The sequence below is a fragment of the Mustela lutreola genome, chromosome 4 (genome assembly GCF_030435805.1).
Source record: "Mustela lutreola isolate mMusLut2 chromosome 4, mMusLut2.pri, whole genome shotgun sequence".
Classification (NCBI taxonomy): domain Eukaryota; kingdom Metazoa; phylum Chordata; class Mammalia; order Carnivora; family Mustelidae; genus Mustela; species Mustela lutreola.
In genome coordinates, this window is record NC_081293.1 from 13543134 (window position 1) to 13557635 (window position 14502).

Below are 14502 nucleotides of genomic sequence, written 5' to 3' on the forward strand. Positions count from 1 at the left end.
TGATGGCTATTTAAAGCTTCACTTTTATTAAGTATCTTGTTGTAACACGTGATGTAAGAGACCCTTTTAATATGGGGAGGAGGGTCCGTGCTCTTTCACAGTTTGTTCACGGGAAGACCTCCATCCATTCTTCCTTCTTCCTTAATTTAACACACGTGTACCCAGTCCCTGCTGTGTGTCAGGCATTGTGCTAGATGCTGGTGTCTGTGTGCATAAACACATGGTCTTCGCCCTAGAGCATTGTTCCTGGTCCAGTGTTTGCACATTGTACACAGTCGTGCCCAGGAATTTTTTTTTTTTTTTTTTTTTTTTTACATGAATGACTTTGGAAATCAGTAGACTGGTCCTGCCTCCAGTAATTCTTACTGTGGAACTTGACTTCTGCATGTATTTGTATCTTCATTTTTAAAATGGGGCTTAATTGCTCCACATCACGATTTGTATGAACCAGCCATTCGGTCAACAGAGGTATCAACTCTGCTTTGGATTCTACTGGGTCTGAGGTCTTTCGGACCGAGCTGAATAGGAGAGAAGACGAGAAAACAGGCTTCGGCTCTGATGATTTGTAATGTCGCCCATAGATGCTCTAGTAGAGGTATGAGCAGGGTGCTCTGGTAGGATATTAGAAATAGGAATGTTGATTTTTGTCTTAGGTATATGGGGAGGGTTTTTGACAGAGAATGACAGTTGAATTGCCTTGTCAAGGAGGAATTAGGGAAGATGGGGAGGGGAAAACTTGGCAGGTAAAGGGAAAAATGTTTCCTGGGTGTGAAAAGTCTTAGAGGTCTGATGGCTTGAGTGCTGGAGTCTAAGGCTGAATGGCAGGAGTGGGGATGGGTATCCCAGGTTGTGAGGTAACATCTTGGCGGGGTCTACAGGAATGATGTAACCAGGTTGCCTTGTTACTGTGCTCACCATCTGCTTTGTGAAGCATGAACTTGGGACAGAGGGAGGCTAGAGGCTATATGAGAGGACTTTATTTATCATTATCAAAGATTAGAATTAGGGCCGATATACCGTAGAGGAAGGGCAGACTGGGGAGATGTTTTATGAGATGGGAGCTGTTTGATAATTCACTGGAAGGTGGGAGAAGGAGAAGAATCAAGGGTGATCCTGAGGTGCTAGCTTAAGGACCCGGTCGGTGATGACCCCAGAAGGCCGTCATGCATATGGGAAGGAGGAGGTTTGGGTGAAAGGGACCTTGATGAGTTCACTTTCTAACATGTTGAGTTTGAGGTGCTCATAGGCTGTCTAGTTTGAAGAGATCCAGAATAGTACTGCCTAACAGAATTTCCTGTTGTGATGGGAATGTTGTGTGTCCACTGTCCACCATGGGAGCCCCTAGCCGCATGGAGCTGGGGAACACTTGAAATATAGCTAGTACAACCGAAGAACGGAAATTTAAGTTTTCTTTAATTTTAATTAATGTACACGTAAGTAGTCACATGTAGCTAGCAGGTCCGTATCCGACAGTGCAGGTCTGGAAGGTGTTGGATGGGAAGTACTGTATCTGGTGCTTATTCTTGGGATAGTGTGATCTACCTGCCTGGGACTGAGAGGTGTCCAGGGACACTGGACTCTTCCGTCTAAAACTAGGAAAGTCCCAGGCAAAACGTGATTGTGACTCACCGCAGCCGGAGGTGTTCTTCCCTGTGTTTGTGAACGTTAAGTGTCATGCTTCTGAAATGACTAAGTCTACTCCTCTGACTTCTGGGCTAACTATGTCATGATTTGCAGCTTAGAAAGAAAGCTCCCTTTCTTGGCATCAGGGAGCTGGAAAATGGAAAACCAGCATGATTCTTGAAGCGCGTGCTCTGCCTGATATTTTCCTTGTTTTCGCCACGTCTCCCTGTTTCTTCCGTTCTGTGCTTTTATGGAGTGATTCCCCTCCCTGGCCGCACATTGGAATCACCTGGGGTGTTCACTTCTCAAACAAATATGGTGCCCAAGGTCCACCTTAGACTAGTTAAATTAGAATCTTGGGGCGGGGTGGGTGGAGAGGGGGCCAGACGTCTGTCTGATTTAAAAGCTCCCCAGGTGATTCTGATGTGCAGCCCGGATTGGAAAGTACAGCTCCCAGACGATGCTTCCGCTTCTTTGCCATTTTTTTTTAAACTACAACACACTACAACAGATTGTTAGCCCTCTTCCCCCTGCTTTTATTTGGCAGAGTAGTAGGGTTTCAGAGATTTTCTGCTGTGCTAGCTTTCAGGTCACATGTGACAGAAGTCAGCCTGAGACGGATGGCGTTAGATCTCTTATCACACACGAGATCTGATGTGCTGTGCTGTGTCAGTAACAGTAAGCATGGTTGACGTATTGCACACGTAACATACCTAAGCACTCTGACACCTTACGTGTTAGCTCACTCTTAATCACGGCAGCATGAGAAATTTTCCTTCTTCTTTTCCAGAGAAGTAATCGGCAATTTAGACCAAAGTCCCTTGGCTGCACTTTTTAATTACTGTGCGATGGGACCTTACCGTACCTTGAGATAAACTGTACCTCCAAAGCCAGGAGAGGAAGTCTTCCCAAGCTGTGGTTATCTTTCAGATGGCCGAGCGCTGGTCCAGTTCATCTCGACTTTTGCATTGGTTACTTCAAGATTTGGAGGCTCCATATCATCCAGTCGCTTGAGTTGTATGACTCACTTAAAAAATTTCCAAACTCGGAGCCAGTTCTGAAACAAAGAGAAGGCTTTCTCTGTGACCCTTTAGCATTGCCAAAAAACAAGTAGCTGAATGCCGCTAAGTCACTTCAGTTTTTGCCAGCTTTGCAGAGGATGGGGTTACTCATCCTCGTGTAGAACACATCATGTATATTCACTGTGATGTGTGTGTGTGCGCGCGTGCATGCTTGTTTAGGAAAGTGAGCTTGGTTTTCTAACTACAATGAGATAAAAATACAAATAAATGTTTTTCTTTCCATTTATGCCCTATTCCCCAGGTGTTCCCTTTCCACCAGGAGCTCTTCTCATATTTTCCCCATACTTTACCTCTCCATTCCTTTTACCTGGCTTTATTTTTTTAAGTTGCACAAAGTCACAAGAAAGCACATTGTCTGTGGTTTCCATTAAGGTGGTTTCCATTAGGTGAAGGGTTCTTAATTAATGCTCTTCATGAAGACCCTATAGTTGGGAATCTGCAATGTTTCATCTAGATTCTAGGCTATATAATGGAAGAATAGTATCAGTATTTTTAAAAAGCCTTAAAGCTGTTATCTAATGTTTTAAATAGAAAAACATTTTCGTAATGTCAATATGAGATCATGGTTTTATAAGCCTTTATTGTTCGTATGTCTGTAAAGTAGGTCATCAAGAATACAGTGGTAAATCAGTCTTGATTTTTCAACTCCAGGTACAGATACTTTTAAATGTCAAGTAAACTAAAGTCTCTTGATAAAATACATATTTATTTTTTGAAAGAATATTAGGTATAGTAATAAGACTTGAGACCGTGACCATAGACTACCCAGTGCCTAAGTGTATATTTTTAGAATCTCTTAGTTTTGTTTCTTTCTGTTAAAAAAAGGAGGGGGTCACTTTATTGATTTTTCATAACCAAGGACAGCTTCATTTATACCCATTGGTTGGGCTTTGTGTGGTGGAGGCTGATGAGGGGCTGGTGTGCATAGGGCTTCATTCTGTGGTCACTCAGATGTTTTCTGTTGAAAATATAATTATTTTTAAAAAGGCTCTATCTTGGGGCGCCCGGGAGGCTCAGGCCATTGAGCCTTCAGCTCGGGTCATGGTCTCAGGGTCTTGGGATCAAGCCCCGCATTGGGCTCCCTGCTCCCTGGGGAGCCTGCTGCTGCTTCTCCCTCTGCCGCCCCCTTGCTTGTGCTCTCTTAATCCCTTCAAGGGAATAGATAAAATCTTCAAAATAGATAAAATCTTCAAAAAGAAAATACCTTAAAAAAAATCTATCTTTCCATGTATACATTCAGCTATTTAATGGGCTGTCTCATTTCAAAGGATTTTTTTGGGTGTGGCTTCAGTAAAATTGTTCATTAACTCTTATTTAGATGGTCATGAAGTGCCAATAAAACTTAGGGGTGTTGGTGGTGTAATCCCATACATATTTGTTCATTTGGTTGGATTTTAAGGTTGTGGTCCTGTAATCACCCTAGCTGTTCTAAATCCTCTGGATCACGGTTATAGGACACAAAGGATATGATTCACCATGTGAATTGTTTGTTTTGAGGTGTTCTCTGTTCCAGTGGTTAGAATCCTACACTTCTAGAATTAATGACCAGATTATTTGGGATGTTCTTGAAGCCACTGGTTTCAGATTCCTTTTTTTCTGTCTTCTGGTTATTCATGGAAATAGGAAACTCTGTTTGTCTTTTTTTTTTTTTTTTTTTTTTTAAGAAAAACTGAGCTTTTTGTAGATAAATCCCAATTACATTTTTTAAAGTACAAGTATAAAAATCCCAACTCCTAATGTCCTGGCTCTGTGGTGCAAGTCGAGGTGCTGGTTGGGGCGTAGGCCCGCCTCACACATTCTGCTCCATCCTTAAGACTGGGTCATGCTCTTTCTTCCCATCACATGCTATGAACATCATATTCTCAACCGTGAGGTTATCGAAGAACGGTGCTTTGGCTGAGAAAGGAATGTGGGTGTTCCGGCTACTTTATTTGTCTGGTGATAGAAGCTTTTAAATAATAAGCTGCTGTTTTTTCACATACTTGGAAATATTTCCAAACGGTTCACATATTTTTCCAACTTACTGAAATGAATCCCACTGGTCATCATGGGTCGGTCATGGATGACCTTGAAATGCATGAAAATAGTTGTTGTTAGCTGAGCGCTCCTGGCATCAGCCTTTTGCTCTGCGGACGAAGGAGATGTGGGGGGTGCCTGGGTGGCTCAGTTGGCTAAGCATCCACCTTTGACGCAGGTCATGATCCCGGAGTCTGGGGATTGAGCCCCACATCGGGCTCCCTGCTCAGCAGAGAGCCTGCTTCTCGCCCTGCCCCTCACCCTGCTCATGCTCCCCCCCCACCCCAAATACCTAAATAAAATCTTAAGGAGAAAAAAAGCAGATGTGTGACACTGAACTGAATGTATAAGCCTACATTATTTTCTGGAGGCTAATTTTAAAAATAAACCACCTCTGATTACAGCACCACAGACTAATGGTGCTAGAAGGAACTTCAGGGAGCACCCCCCTATCTGCTTTTACGGGACCAGGTGCTGAGCACCAAAGAGAAGTGATTTGCCATAGGTCACTTATGGCTCCGAGGTCTTTCCGTGACCTAGGGAGAATCCGAAATTCCGCTTGGTGGGCTCATACCTGCTGTGGTCTCTTTTTCTTTCTTACTCTTAAAAGCAGAAGCGCTTCTTCTGTGGCCTTTTCTCTACCCCACCACCAACCTCAGAAACAACAGAGGTGAGTTGGATCCCAGGTTTTCCTACAGTAAACTTTTGATAGTGTTAATAACGTTGCTTTCCTTCCCCCCCCCCCCGCCCCCTTTTAGCCATCGGTGAATATGAAGACCTCAGAGCAGAGAACCAGAAAACAAAGGAGAAGGTTTGTACTTTACCCTTTCTTTCCTTTCTCACATGTGTGAAAGCCTGGACGGCATGGTGCTTTGTTCTGCCACCAATTTCAGTTAAATGCGAATGAGAGTTTTTTCTTTTTTCTTTTCTCCTGCATGTGCGGTTCAAGCTAATATCAACTCCAGGCTCCAGATGGTAAAGAATAGCGGGCATGGCACAGTGGGCGCTGCTCTGGGAGATTAACTGCACAGCTAAATGTGCAGCAAGGCACCAGGCCAAGCAACTCAAGCCCTCAAGCCCCCAAGAATTGTACTTTTCCCCTAACGACCAGATTTGGGATTCTAGTGATGGAATTGAAGGGAAGACACGTACCTTTGGGGCTTAAGACAGAGTACATTCTGGAGAGAACGCTTTGGCGTTAGTCATTGGTGTTTAGCCCATCTTCTTGCATAAACCCTTTTTTATGCTCGCGTTGTCTAAGTATATGAAAAATATACTGAAAGTTGAAAATCATCCACTACAAAGATAGTAATGCCTGGTGAATGTTTTCAGGGGCCTTGGCACAAGTTTTATTTTTAAACTGAAATCACTGAATTCAGCTAACTTTTATAAACTACTTACCTTTTTGTCTCTGCACATAATCCATCTAAGATTTGTGAATATTTGTTTATGTGTCTTTTTTCTCCCCTGCAAATTAGGGAGGGCACAGAAGGGAGGTCTGAGTTAAAAAAAAGGGGAGGGCTAAATTGAACTGAGAAGTAGGAGAGAGAGAGAGAGAGAGAGCAGAGCTGCCCGTTATTGTTTTTAGGTAGAAACAAAATTTGTGTTTAGAAATTACTTTGATAGATTAAATATTTCACCACATAATGTCCATGGTGGAAAATTTAAAAATAGGTCCTTCATAGTTATTGAAGTTGATGGTCATCATGGCTGTAAATGATGAGACCTTTAAAATTTGAGAGTAAGATCTGGAATGAAAATGGGCAGTGAGCCGAATATTTGTAAAACCTTTGGCATATTTGAGGCTATTTAATTTAAGTTTTTTGCTCATATTACTTGGCTACCTATATTAGCTGTAACATGGTTTGTGATATTAATGGTACGATATAGAAATGGATTTTGAGACCATTGTTTTTCACTTAGTTTTCAGGCTCCTCTGCTCATTTGCAAATAAATCTTTGCTGTTCTGTGACATCTGGAGTTTCTTCTCTTCTTTCCATCTGGTGATTTAGGGAATGGTAGGTAGGTGGGGGTGGTGAAGATGTCTGTGATACAGAGTGGTTGCTGCGTGCATCTCTAACGTGGTAAGGAAGTCCCAGAAGAACAGTTTGACAAGGTTCCTAATTCTAATGCAATAACCACCGCAAATCACAGATGTCCTGAGGCTGACAACAGGTGGGGAGTTTGTGCTTAATCCTGGCTCCCTGAGGCCCCATAATTTCAGAGAGGAACCGGCAAGGGATGCTCGGGCCTCTTCTCCCAGGTACACAAGCATCTTGCAGCTGTAGGAGAAGGAGCCAAGAAGTTACCAGCTGAGTCTCTTCCGTGTGTCCAGGCCTAGGAGGGGGAGAGCAAGAAAAGTTGGAAGGGTTAATTCAGGAGAACTCTTTGACTTAACCTAGAAGATCGGAGGGAAGAAAGCAAACCCGTGTCTTCATGTGATGGTGAAGGAAGGATATAGAAGAAAAGGGGTAACAGAGTCAGAAGAGCAAATTTTTGTTTTCTTTCTTCTCCTCTAATCCTTGCTTACATACAGACCTTGCATTGCCCTGAAAGTAGTGAAAACATCCATTCCTGGCGATGTTGATGGTTATTTAACTGAGAGCCACTTTCTGCAGGGAGATTTTTAAGTGAACCATCTGTTACACAAGTGGAATTATAGGTAAAATGGGTTTGGTAAAAGGAGGACTATAAATGACTTTTGCCCCATTAACTATTTGCATGTTTCTCTACATGGCCTAATACTTTTGTAACATCTGTATGCATTACTGACCTTCTTATGTGCTAATTCTTTAAAAAATAACTATTAACAGAAATAGGAAGAAAAGAAATGAATGCGGTATGGAATGCTGCAGTTGGGTAAAACAAAATAGAGTGGTTTTAAGTTCACTCTGTTCTGTTATCTTCTGTTAAAGGACTAACGGGCTTATTATTGCAGATTTTTCCCCCCAAAAAGAGGGCTGCATTACAAAAGTTGGAAGCATATAATAAAAGCCTTTTATACAGCATAGAATGAGTAAAAGCAGCTTTAGTTCTGGAGGTGGTAAATGGAGAACACCATTTTCTCTGGCAAAGCACTTTCTTGTTCCTGGCTGAGGGAGCTTTGTCCAGGTCATACCCGCAAATACGCATGGCCATCCTTCCCTCATAGGGGAGTTTAGAATTAGTCAGGGAGAGAAATCTAAGGTGGAAGTCCTTTTGCCATGGTTAATTTGATCTAGGGGAGTTTTGCATGAGTGAAAGGGACCAGAGTAAATTCACTGCAAGTTATCTCTCCCTTCTACATGTCCACATGAAGACTATCTTTGTTGCTAGATGATGAAACTGATCAACGAGAAGAGACAAAGGGTTTGATTTCTTTGGATAAGAGCTTTTGATGCTCTGTTTGGAACCTCCTATGGGGAGGCAAGTGGTAGGACGTGAGTTTATGCTTAAGGGTCTGTATTTATAAAGAAGCTGCCATGGGGCACATACATACTCAATTATGTTCCTCGTCTGATGCCCCAAGCAGTCCCGTGTCAGCTCCAGTGCACAGAGAACGGAACCTCAGGGCTTAACAGAGTCAAGTTTCGTACACAGGTCTTCTGACCACAAATGTTCTTTTTAAAGCCAGTAAACTCATGGAGCTGATTGACTTTTTCCACCAAGGTCTTGGTGTTAATCTTCGTTCATTGTTGTTAGCTCATGAATTTTCCATAGCAAATTATCAGATTCAGGACTTCTCTGGATCACTTGTCTTGACCATCTGTAGGTTTGTACTTAAAAACTGAAAGTTAAATATCAAATCCGTCTGGTGTCAGAAACGTCACATGTGTGAGCGTGTGTGCATGCAGATTCTGATGTAGGTGTGCAGGGGAAGAGTAGACTTGGAAGGTTGGGCCGGTGTGTCAATGATCTTTTCCTTTGTAGTTATCCCTTTTTAAGACAAATGTAATGTTGATCATTTTGTGGTTTTTCTCCTTGTCTTTGAGGATGGAATCAAAGTCTGTTTGAGTTTGTAAGGAAAGCTTTTTTGAAGGGATGCCTGTTGAATGCCTTCTGAGTACTGGAGTATTAAGAAAGATACATAAAGGTCCCCCTCTTGAGTGAAACCACTCTCATGAGTCGTATGGCCACATGGACAGAGGATAAATTGTGCTGTTGAAGTGAACGTCTGCAGTTTGGGGGGGGGTGGGAAAGGGACAAAAAGATAAGGATCCTATCCTAGACCGTGTGACAAATTATTATGAGCTCTTAATGCTTGGCTCAAATGCCTCCCCTTTTTAAAAGTCGTCTCCAACCTTTTCTCAAGCAGAATAGTTTACTTCTTTGTAATAAAACATCTGTTTATTTCCTTGTATTTATCACCTTTTATCAATCAGTTATCATCGAAATAGTAGGTAGGGTATGAGTAAGTTGTATGGGGTTGGATTGTAATGTAAAAAGTTCAGTTTTTGTTTTTTTTTTTAATGTCAGGGTCAGGGGAGTTTATGGAAAGGGCGCTACTTTCTATTATTTTTGGGCTAGTTTCTAAGTGACATTATCAGCAGTATGTTAAAAAGTAAGAAAGGCTAGCCCATTGAAATCAACAAGACTTCCAAAAATGTTTTTTGATGTATGGAAAAATAGAAGACGATATACTTTGGAATCAACCAAAGAAAATGTGATTGTTTGCCTGTGAAGCAGTCTCCCACATTCAGAGGTTAGTCATGCTCCTACAATGGAAGGGCATTCCCCTTCTGACTCATTCAGGATCTTTGTCATAATTGTGTGGGGCTCTTTCCTATATGGGGGCAAAGCCTCACTGAGCTTTTAATGGAATAGCTTTCACGTTTCTCAGGGTGGTGGGGGTGGGTGTGGAGCACGCCTAAAAAGAAGGGAATGTGTATAATAGAAGAATATCTGCCTTTACACAGTATTTATATTTAATATTATGTCTTGAGATTGAGTTTTGAAATGAATACATGTTTAAGTGGCTGATTAGAAGTCGTCTGGATAAGCTACTGTAACAGTACATCAGGCGGGTCTGTCAGCTTGCCAGGAACAATGAATGAAAGGGAACGAGGCAGACACTTTCCAAGACTTACGTTTCAAGAAGCAAGATATATGATACTGTTTGCATCTTGGCTCCCCTTGTCTATTGTCAGAATTTGTTTCTCTTGTGTCAGTTTCAGAGGTGAAGGTCCCAAAGTATTTTATTTAAAAAAAAAATCAGTAAAGAAGCCACTTTAAAGAGCAAGATATGCATCCATTATGCTAAGCGTTCATGCATAATACATCCACATACATGCAGTTTCTTTAGAACAGAGTGGCAAGTGGTTGTGCCAGAGAAAAAGTAATTACTTAGCAGTTTGAAAGTGAAAATGAGTCTCTTATTAACAGCAATCTATCCAGAAACAAAGAGCAAGGATCTCTGTTCTGATGACATGTGTTTCCATCTAACACACAATACCTAGAATTTGGAGAATGCTGCAAGACAGCTTCAGGGGGCAGCTACTGAAAATTGGAGGGAAAGAACTTTGAATTGGAAGAAAGAACACCACCAAAAGAGAAAGAGAGTGAAAGGAATTCCATCTAAGTGGGAATGGTTTCTTTTATTGTGTTCTTTAAGGACAGGCACAGTTGAGGTCTAGCCGACCTTCCATAAGTGGAACTGTGGGATTGTCCGGCATTATTAAAAATGATTTTGTTGGGGGGCACCTGGGTGGCTCAGTGGGTTAAACCTCTGCCTTCAGCTCAGTCATGATCTCAGGGTCCTGGAATCGAGCCCCGCATCGGGCTCTCTGCTCAGCAGGGAGCCTGCTTCCTCCTCTCTCTCTCTGCCTGCCTCTCTGCCTACTTGTGATCTCTCTTTGTCAAATAAATAAATAAAATCTTTAAAAAAAAATGATTTTGTTGGTCCTCTGACAGCATCACCAAAGACCCTAAAATAGATAACTGTGTGCAATTCTGATGCTGTGCGTGTTGACGTTTTAAACGTTGTAACCAGACACAAAGGGAGTGAACTTCAGGAAAAAGCAGTAGAAATGGTGGTGGGTGGAGACCGTTTCGGGTCTGGGGTGAGAGCCTCTGCTATGTGTCCCTGTGGTACAGCCCATTCCCCTTCAAGCCGGTGTTATTAATTGCTTGCTTCGAGGCTGATCTTCTTGGTAGATCGTGAGCATAGTTGCGAGCACCCTGGCTGTTAGTTTCCCCTGGATCCCCCCGCCCCAGGGTTAGCACAGTGCCTGGCACATATGGGTGCTATGTCACTAGGTGGTTCAGGGCTCTGAGGAAGGAAACTGAGGCATTCAGTGATTACAGTAGACTCCCTCAGCGAAGGTCCTTGCCTTGTGCACATCGTCTGCTTTGTTGATGGTGTGTGTATGCGGCACATGTGTGCATGTCATGGGCCCCAAACTGGCCTTTCCCTAGGCTGGCAACCCTCGCTGCATCCGTGCACCACGGAGATCAAAACGGACGTTCCCATTCTTGGGGGCAAGACACGGTTCCAAGTGCTGGGCTTTTTCTTGTGTATGCTACACACACAGCAGCGTATAAAGAAGTGTTAGTACCTACAGACTCTCTGTCTGTCTGCTGAGACTGCGGAGCAGACACTTTTGTCTGCACCGTAGTGGCTGTGTGAGGGGGAAGGAAGGGAGTCCTGCCGGTGCACATGGCGACCACCCTGCAGGTCACTCCACTGGTGCTTTGAGATGCTGGTTGAGTTCGGGAAGCCAGGTATCTGCCTGGGTGAGGCTCTGAGAACAGATCGGCCTGGGCTTCTCATGTGGAGACCAGGAGACCAGGGCCTCTGATAATTCGAAACCGGCGAGGCCAACCTCTGGTGGATCCCCCACTTCACAAAGAGCCCCCATGGAGTCTAGAAGAGACCCCATGTAATCCAGCTAGTGGAAAGCAGCCAGCGCTCAAACTGCCGGGTTCCACCCTGGCCATAGGCTCTCTAGAGAGTCGCTGGGCATCCTAATTCAGTGATGTGGGCCCTCACATCTGTTGCTATTGCAAAGTCTTCCTGAGCAATTCTCACACAAAAAGAGGCAGTTTCCACAAATGCTGCAGCTGCGTGGGCAGGGTAGAGGAAGGGGCCGGGTGGGTGAGGGGTTTCTGCAGGACGCAGAGACATTGCGCTCTCCCCTAGAAGCCCAGAATCCTTGCTGACTTCCCTGTATTGGTTGAATGAGAGGAAGGTCACAAGATACTTTTCTGGGTTCACCTAAAATGATGAAATAAGCGGATGTTTGGATTTCTGCTTAGTAAATGGGTACATCCTTCATATTTTGTTCAGCTGTGGTTTGGGAATAAGTCAGCTGCCTTTGCCGTATGCATAGATCCCCCCACCCCCTTCAACACACACCCCTTTCAGCATCCATAGCAGATGGTAAATTCTGTGGCTGCCAGTTTTATCATAATGTGGTTGCAGAAAATAGAAAGCAAAGCACTATGAAGACCCCCGGGAGAATACAGCTGGGGTTGGGTAGCGGCTTCTGCATTCTCTGGTGCCGTCTGCGGGTTCCTGGACAAACGTACAGCTGGTGATGGGAACCAGTTACTGGCATGATGGAACAGGACTGCGATGTGGGGACCTGTCCTTCACGAGAGCCCGTCCACCTGGGCCTTAGCAGGAGAGAGCGCGGGCATAAGGCTTTGTTTCTGGGAGGCTGGTGTGAGCCTCCTGACAATTGCCACGTGGTGTCCGTGACCCCCGAGGGGGCGCTGCGCAAGGGGCCGTGTGTGGTGTCAGCCAGCAGGCCTTTTCACGCGTGCGGAGGGAGTGTGCCCTCCTGTTCGATGCTCTGGTCAGGCAACGTGTCAGTGAAAACTCTGGCTTTTGATTTAAGTAAGAATTAAGTTAAGCTCTGGTTCCTTCAGGTGGAGCTTTGAGAGGTCCAGGGAAGATCCAGGCAGTATTAAGTCAGGGGCAGCGCTCCCAGGCACCAGACCAGAGGTGATACAGCTTTTCCGAGGGCATCGTACACCTTCAGAAATGAAGATCCACAAAGTTAATTTGAGAGTAAAACAGCAGATACATTTCATTTGGCAGTCATGCCCCAGGAGTGCGAGTCTAGTCAGAAATGATGTTTGATTTTGTGCTTTAGGCAAAACTGCCTTGTTGGAGGTGGGTATGCAGACAGCCTCTAGGAAACAGGAACATTCCTGAAACTGCTGACCAGAATCTCGTAAAATTAAGGGTTCTACTCTCTGGCCGGGGAAGGATCTCCACAAGCTTATTTGAGAATCCAGAACTCTAGTGTTCAGAATTTTAAACACCAGAAATCAATCAAGATAGTTTATCTGTTAAGTTGGACCTAGAAACTGTATTAGACAGCATTACTTTTTTGGCAGAGGAGAGATTCCTTGAGAAAACCTTGATGAAAGAATATGCATCCTCCTTAAGGAAATAGTCCAGCCTGACGTTCCTGCGGAGGGTCCAAGTCAGGAGCTGGTAAACAGCCTTGCTCATGTAGCATTAGGACTTGGTCCATGTTGTTTTGCGGGAATGGGTTTACCCACATGGATGGAGATAAGCTTTTTCAAGTTTCAGTTCTTGACACATTGAAGGGGAAGACTGAGCAGTTGACTTAATTTTTTTAAATTAAAAAAATATTCTAAAGCCCAAAGAAGGGCAGAGAGTAACAACAAATATGTAACTGACAGAACTAACTGTCATTCTGGGGCAGCTGCTGGGCTCAGTCAGTTAAGCGTCTGACTTTTGGTTTCGGCTCAGGTCATGATCTTCTGGTCATGGGACGGTGCCCCACGTCAGGCTCCACTCCCAGCAGGGGATCTGCTTGAGAGTCTTTCTCTCCCTCTGCCCCTCCACCCACTCTCGTGGGCGCCGTCCCTCTCTCCCAAATAAATAACATCTTAGAATAAAGAATTAACTGTTTTTTTTTTTTTTACTTAAAAAAATGCTACAGATAAAAATGAAGATCTTCAGTGTCACCCAGCCCTGGGCCCTTGCCCTTTCCCTGTATTTTGAGAGAGAGTGCCTGTGATAAATTTTGTATGTATCCTTCTATTTTGAGTTTTTATATTTTTATGTATGCCATATATATCATGAAATATACATTTACAGCCCAAGTCTATCAAGTGATTTTATTTACTTAAGGTATATATTGACCTGGATTCTCCAATTCCTTTACTCACCGTTGTGGCTTTTGAGGTGTAGGTTGACACGAGCAGCTTACGATCATCAAGTCGTGGTTCTCTAGCATGCTACATGAATATACCATGATTTATGCTCAACCTATCTGTAGAATGTTACTAGAAATTCCAGTAATAGAATCTTGAAATGGAATTGCAGGGGTGCCCGGCTAGCTCAGTCAGAAGAACATGCGACCCATGATCTTGGGGGTGGTGAGTTTATACCCGCGCTGGGTAAAGAGATTACTTAAAACTTAAAAACAAAAACAAAAACCAGTAGTGGAATTGCTGAGTCATAGGGTGTGTGCACTTTCAGCTTTGATGGTTTATTTCTAAACTAGTTACGTCTGTTGACACTTCCACCAGCTTCCACGTGTCACTGTATGTGACAGTCCTCAACTGACAGCAGACTTTTTCAGTTTTTGCCAGTCTTAGATGAGACTATCTCACTGTCTTAATTTGGGCTTTCCAAATTATCAGTGGCATCATAATTTTTTAGCTGTTGAAATTTGAAATAATAAATATCCAAAGGCATGAAATCCTAATATATTTATATGGCACAGTAGGATTAAAACATCATTTAAAGTTGTGTTTTACTGGGGTGCCTGGGTGGCTCAGTCGGTTAAGCGTCTGCCTTTTGCTCAGGTCATGATCCTGG

At 43.6% G+C, this 14502-nt stretch overlaps 1 protein-coding gene across 3 annotated transcripts in view; it reads left to right on the top strand.

Annotated features, from left to right (window-relative positions):
* Positions 1-14502, top strand: part of SHTN1 (shootin 1) — a 103136-nt gene that overhangs the window by 16005 nt on the left and 72629 nt on the right. For all 3 annotated transcript variants that reach the window (XM_059173072.1, XM_059173071.1, XM_059173070.1), the window contains exon 2: positions 5480-5532. In XM_059173072.1, the coding sequence (XP_059029055.1) occupies positions 5480-5532 (53 nt within the window). The remainder of the gene's footprint in view (positions 1-5479; positions 5533-14502) is intronic.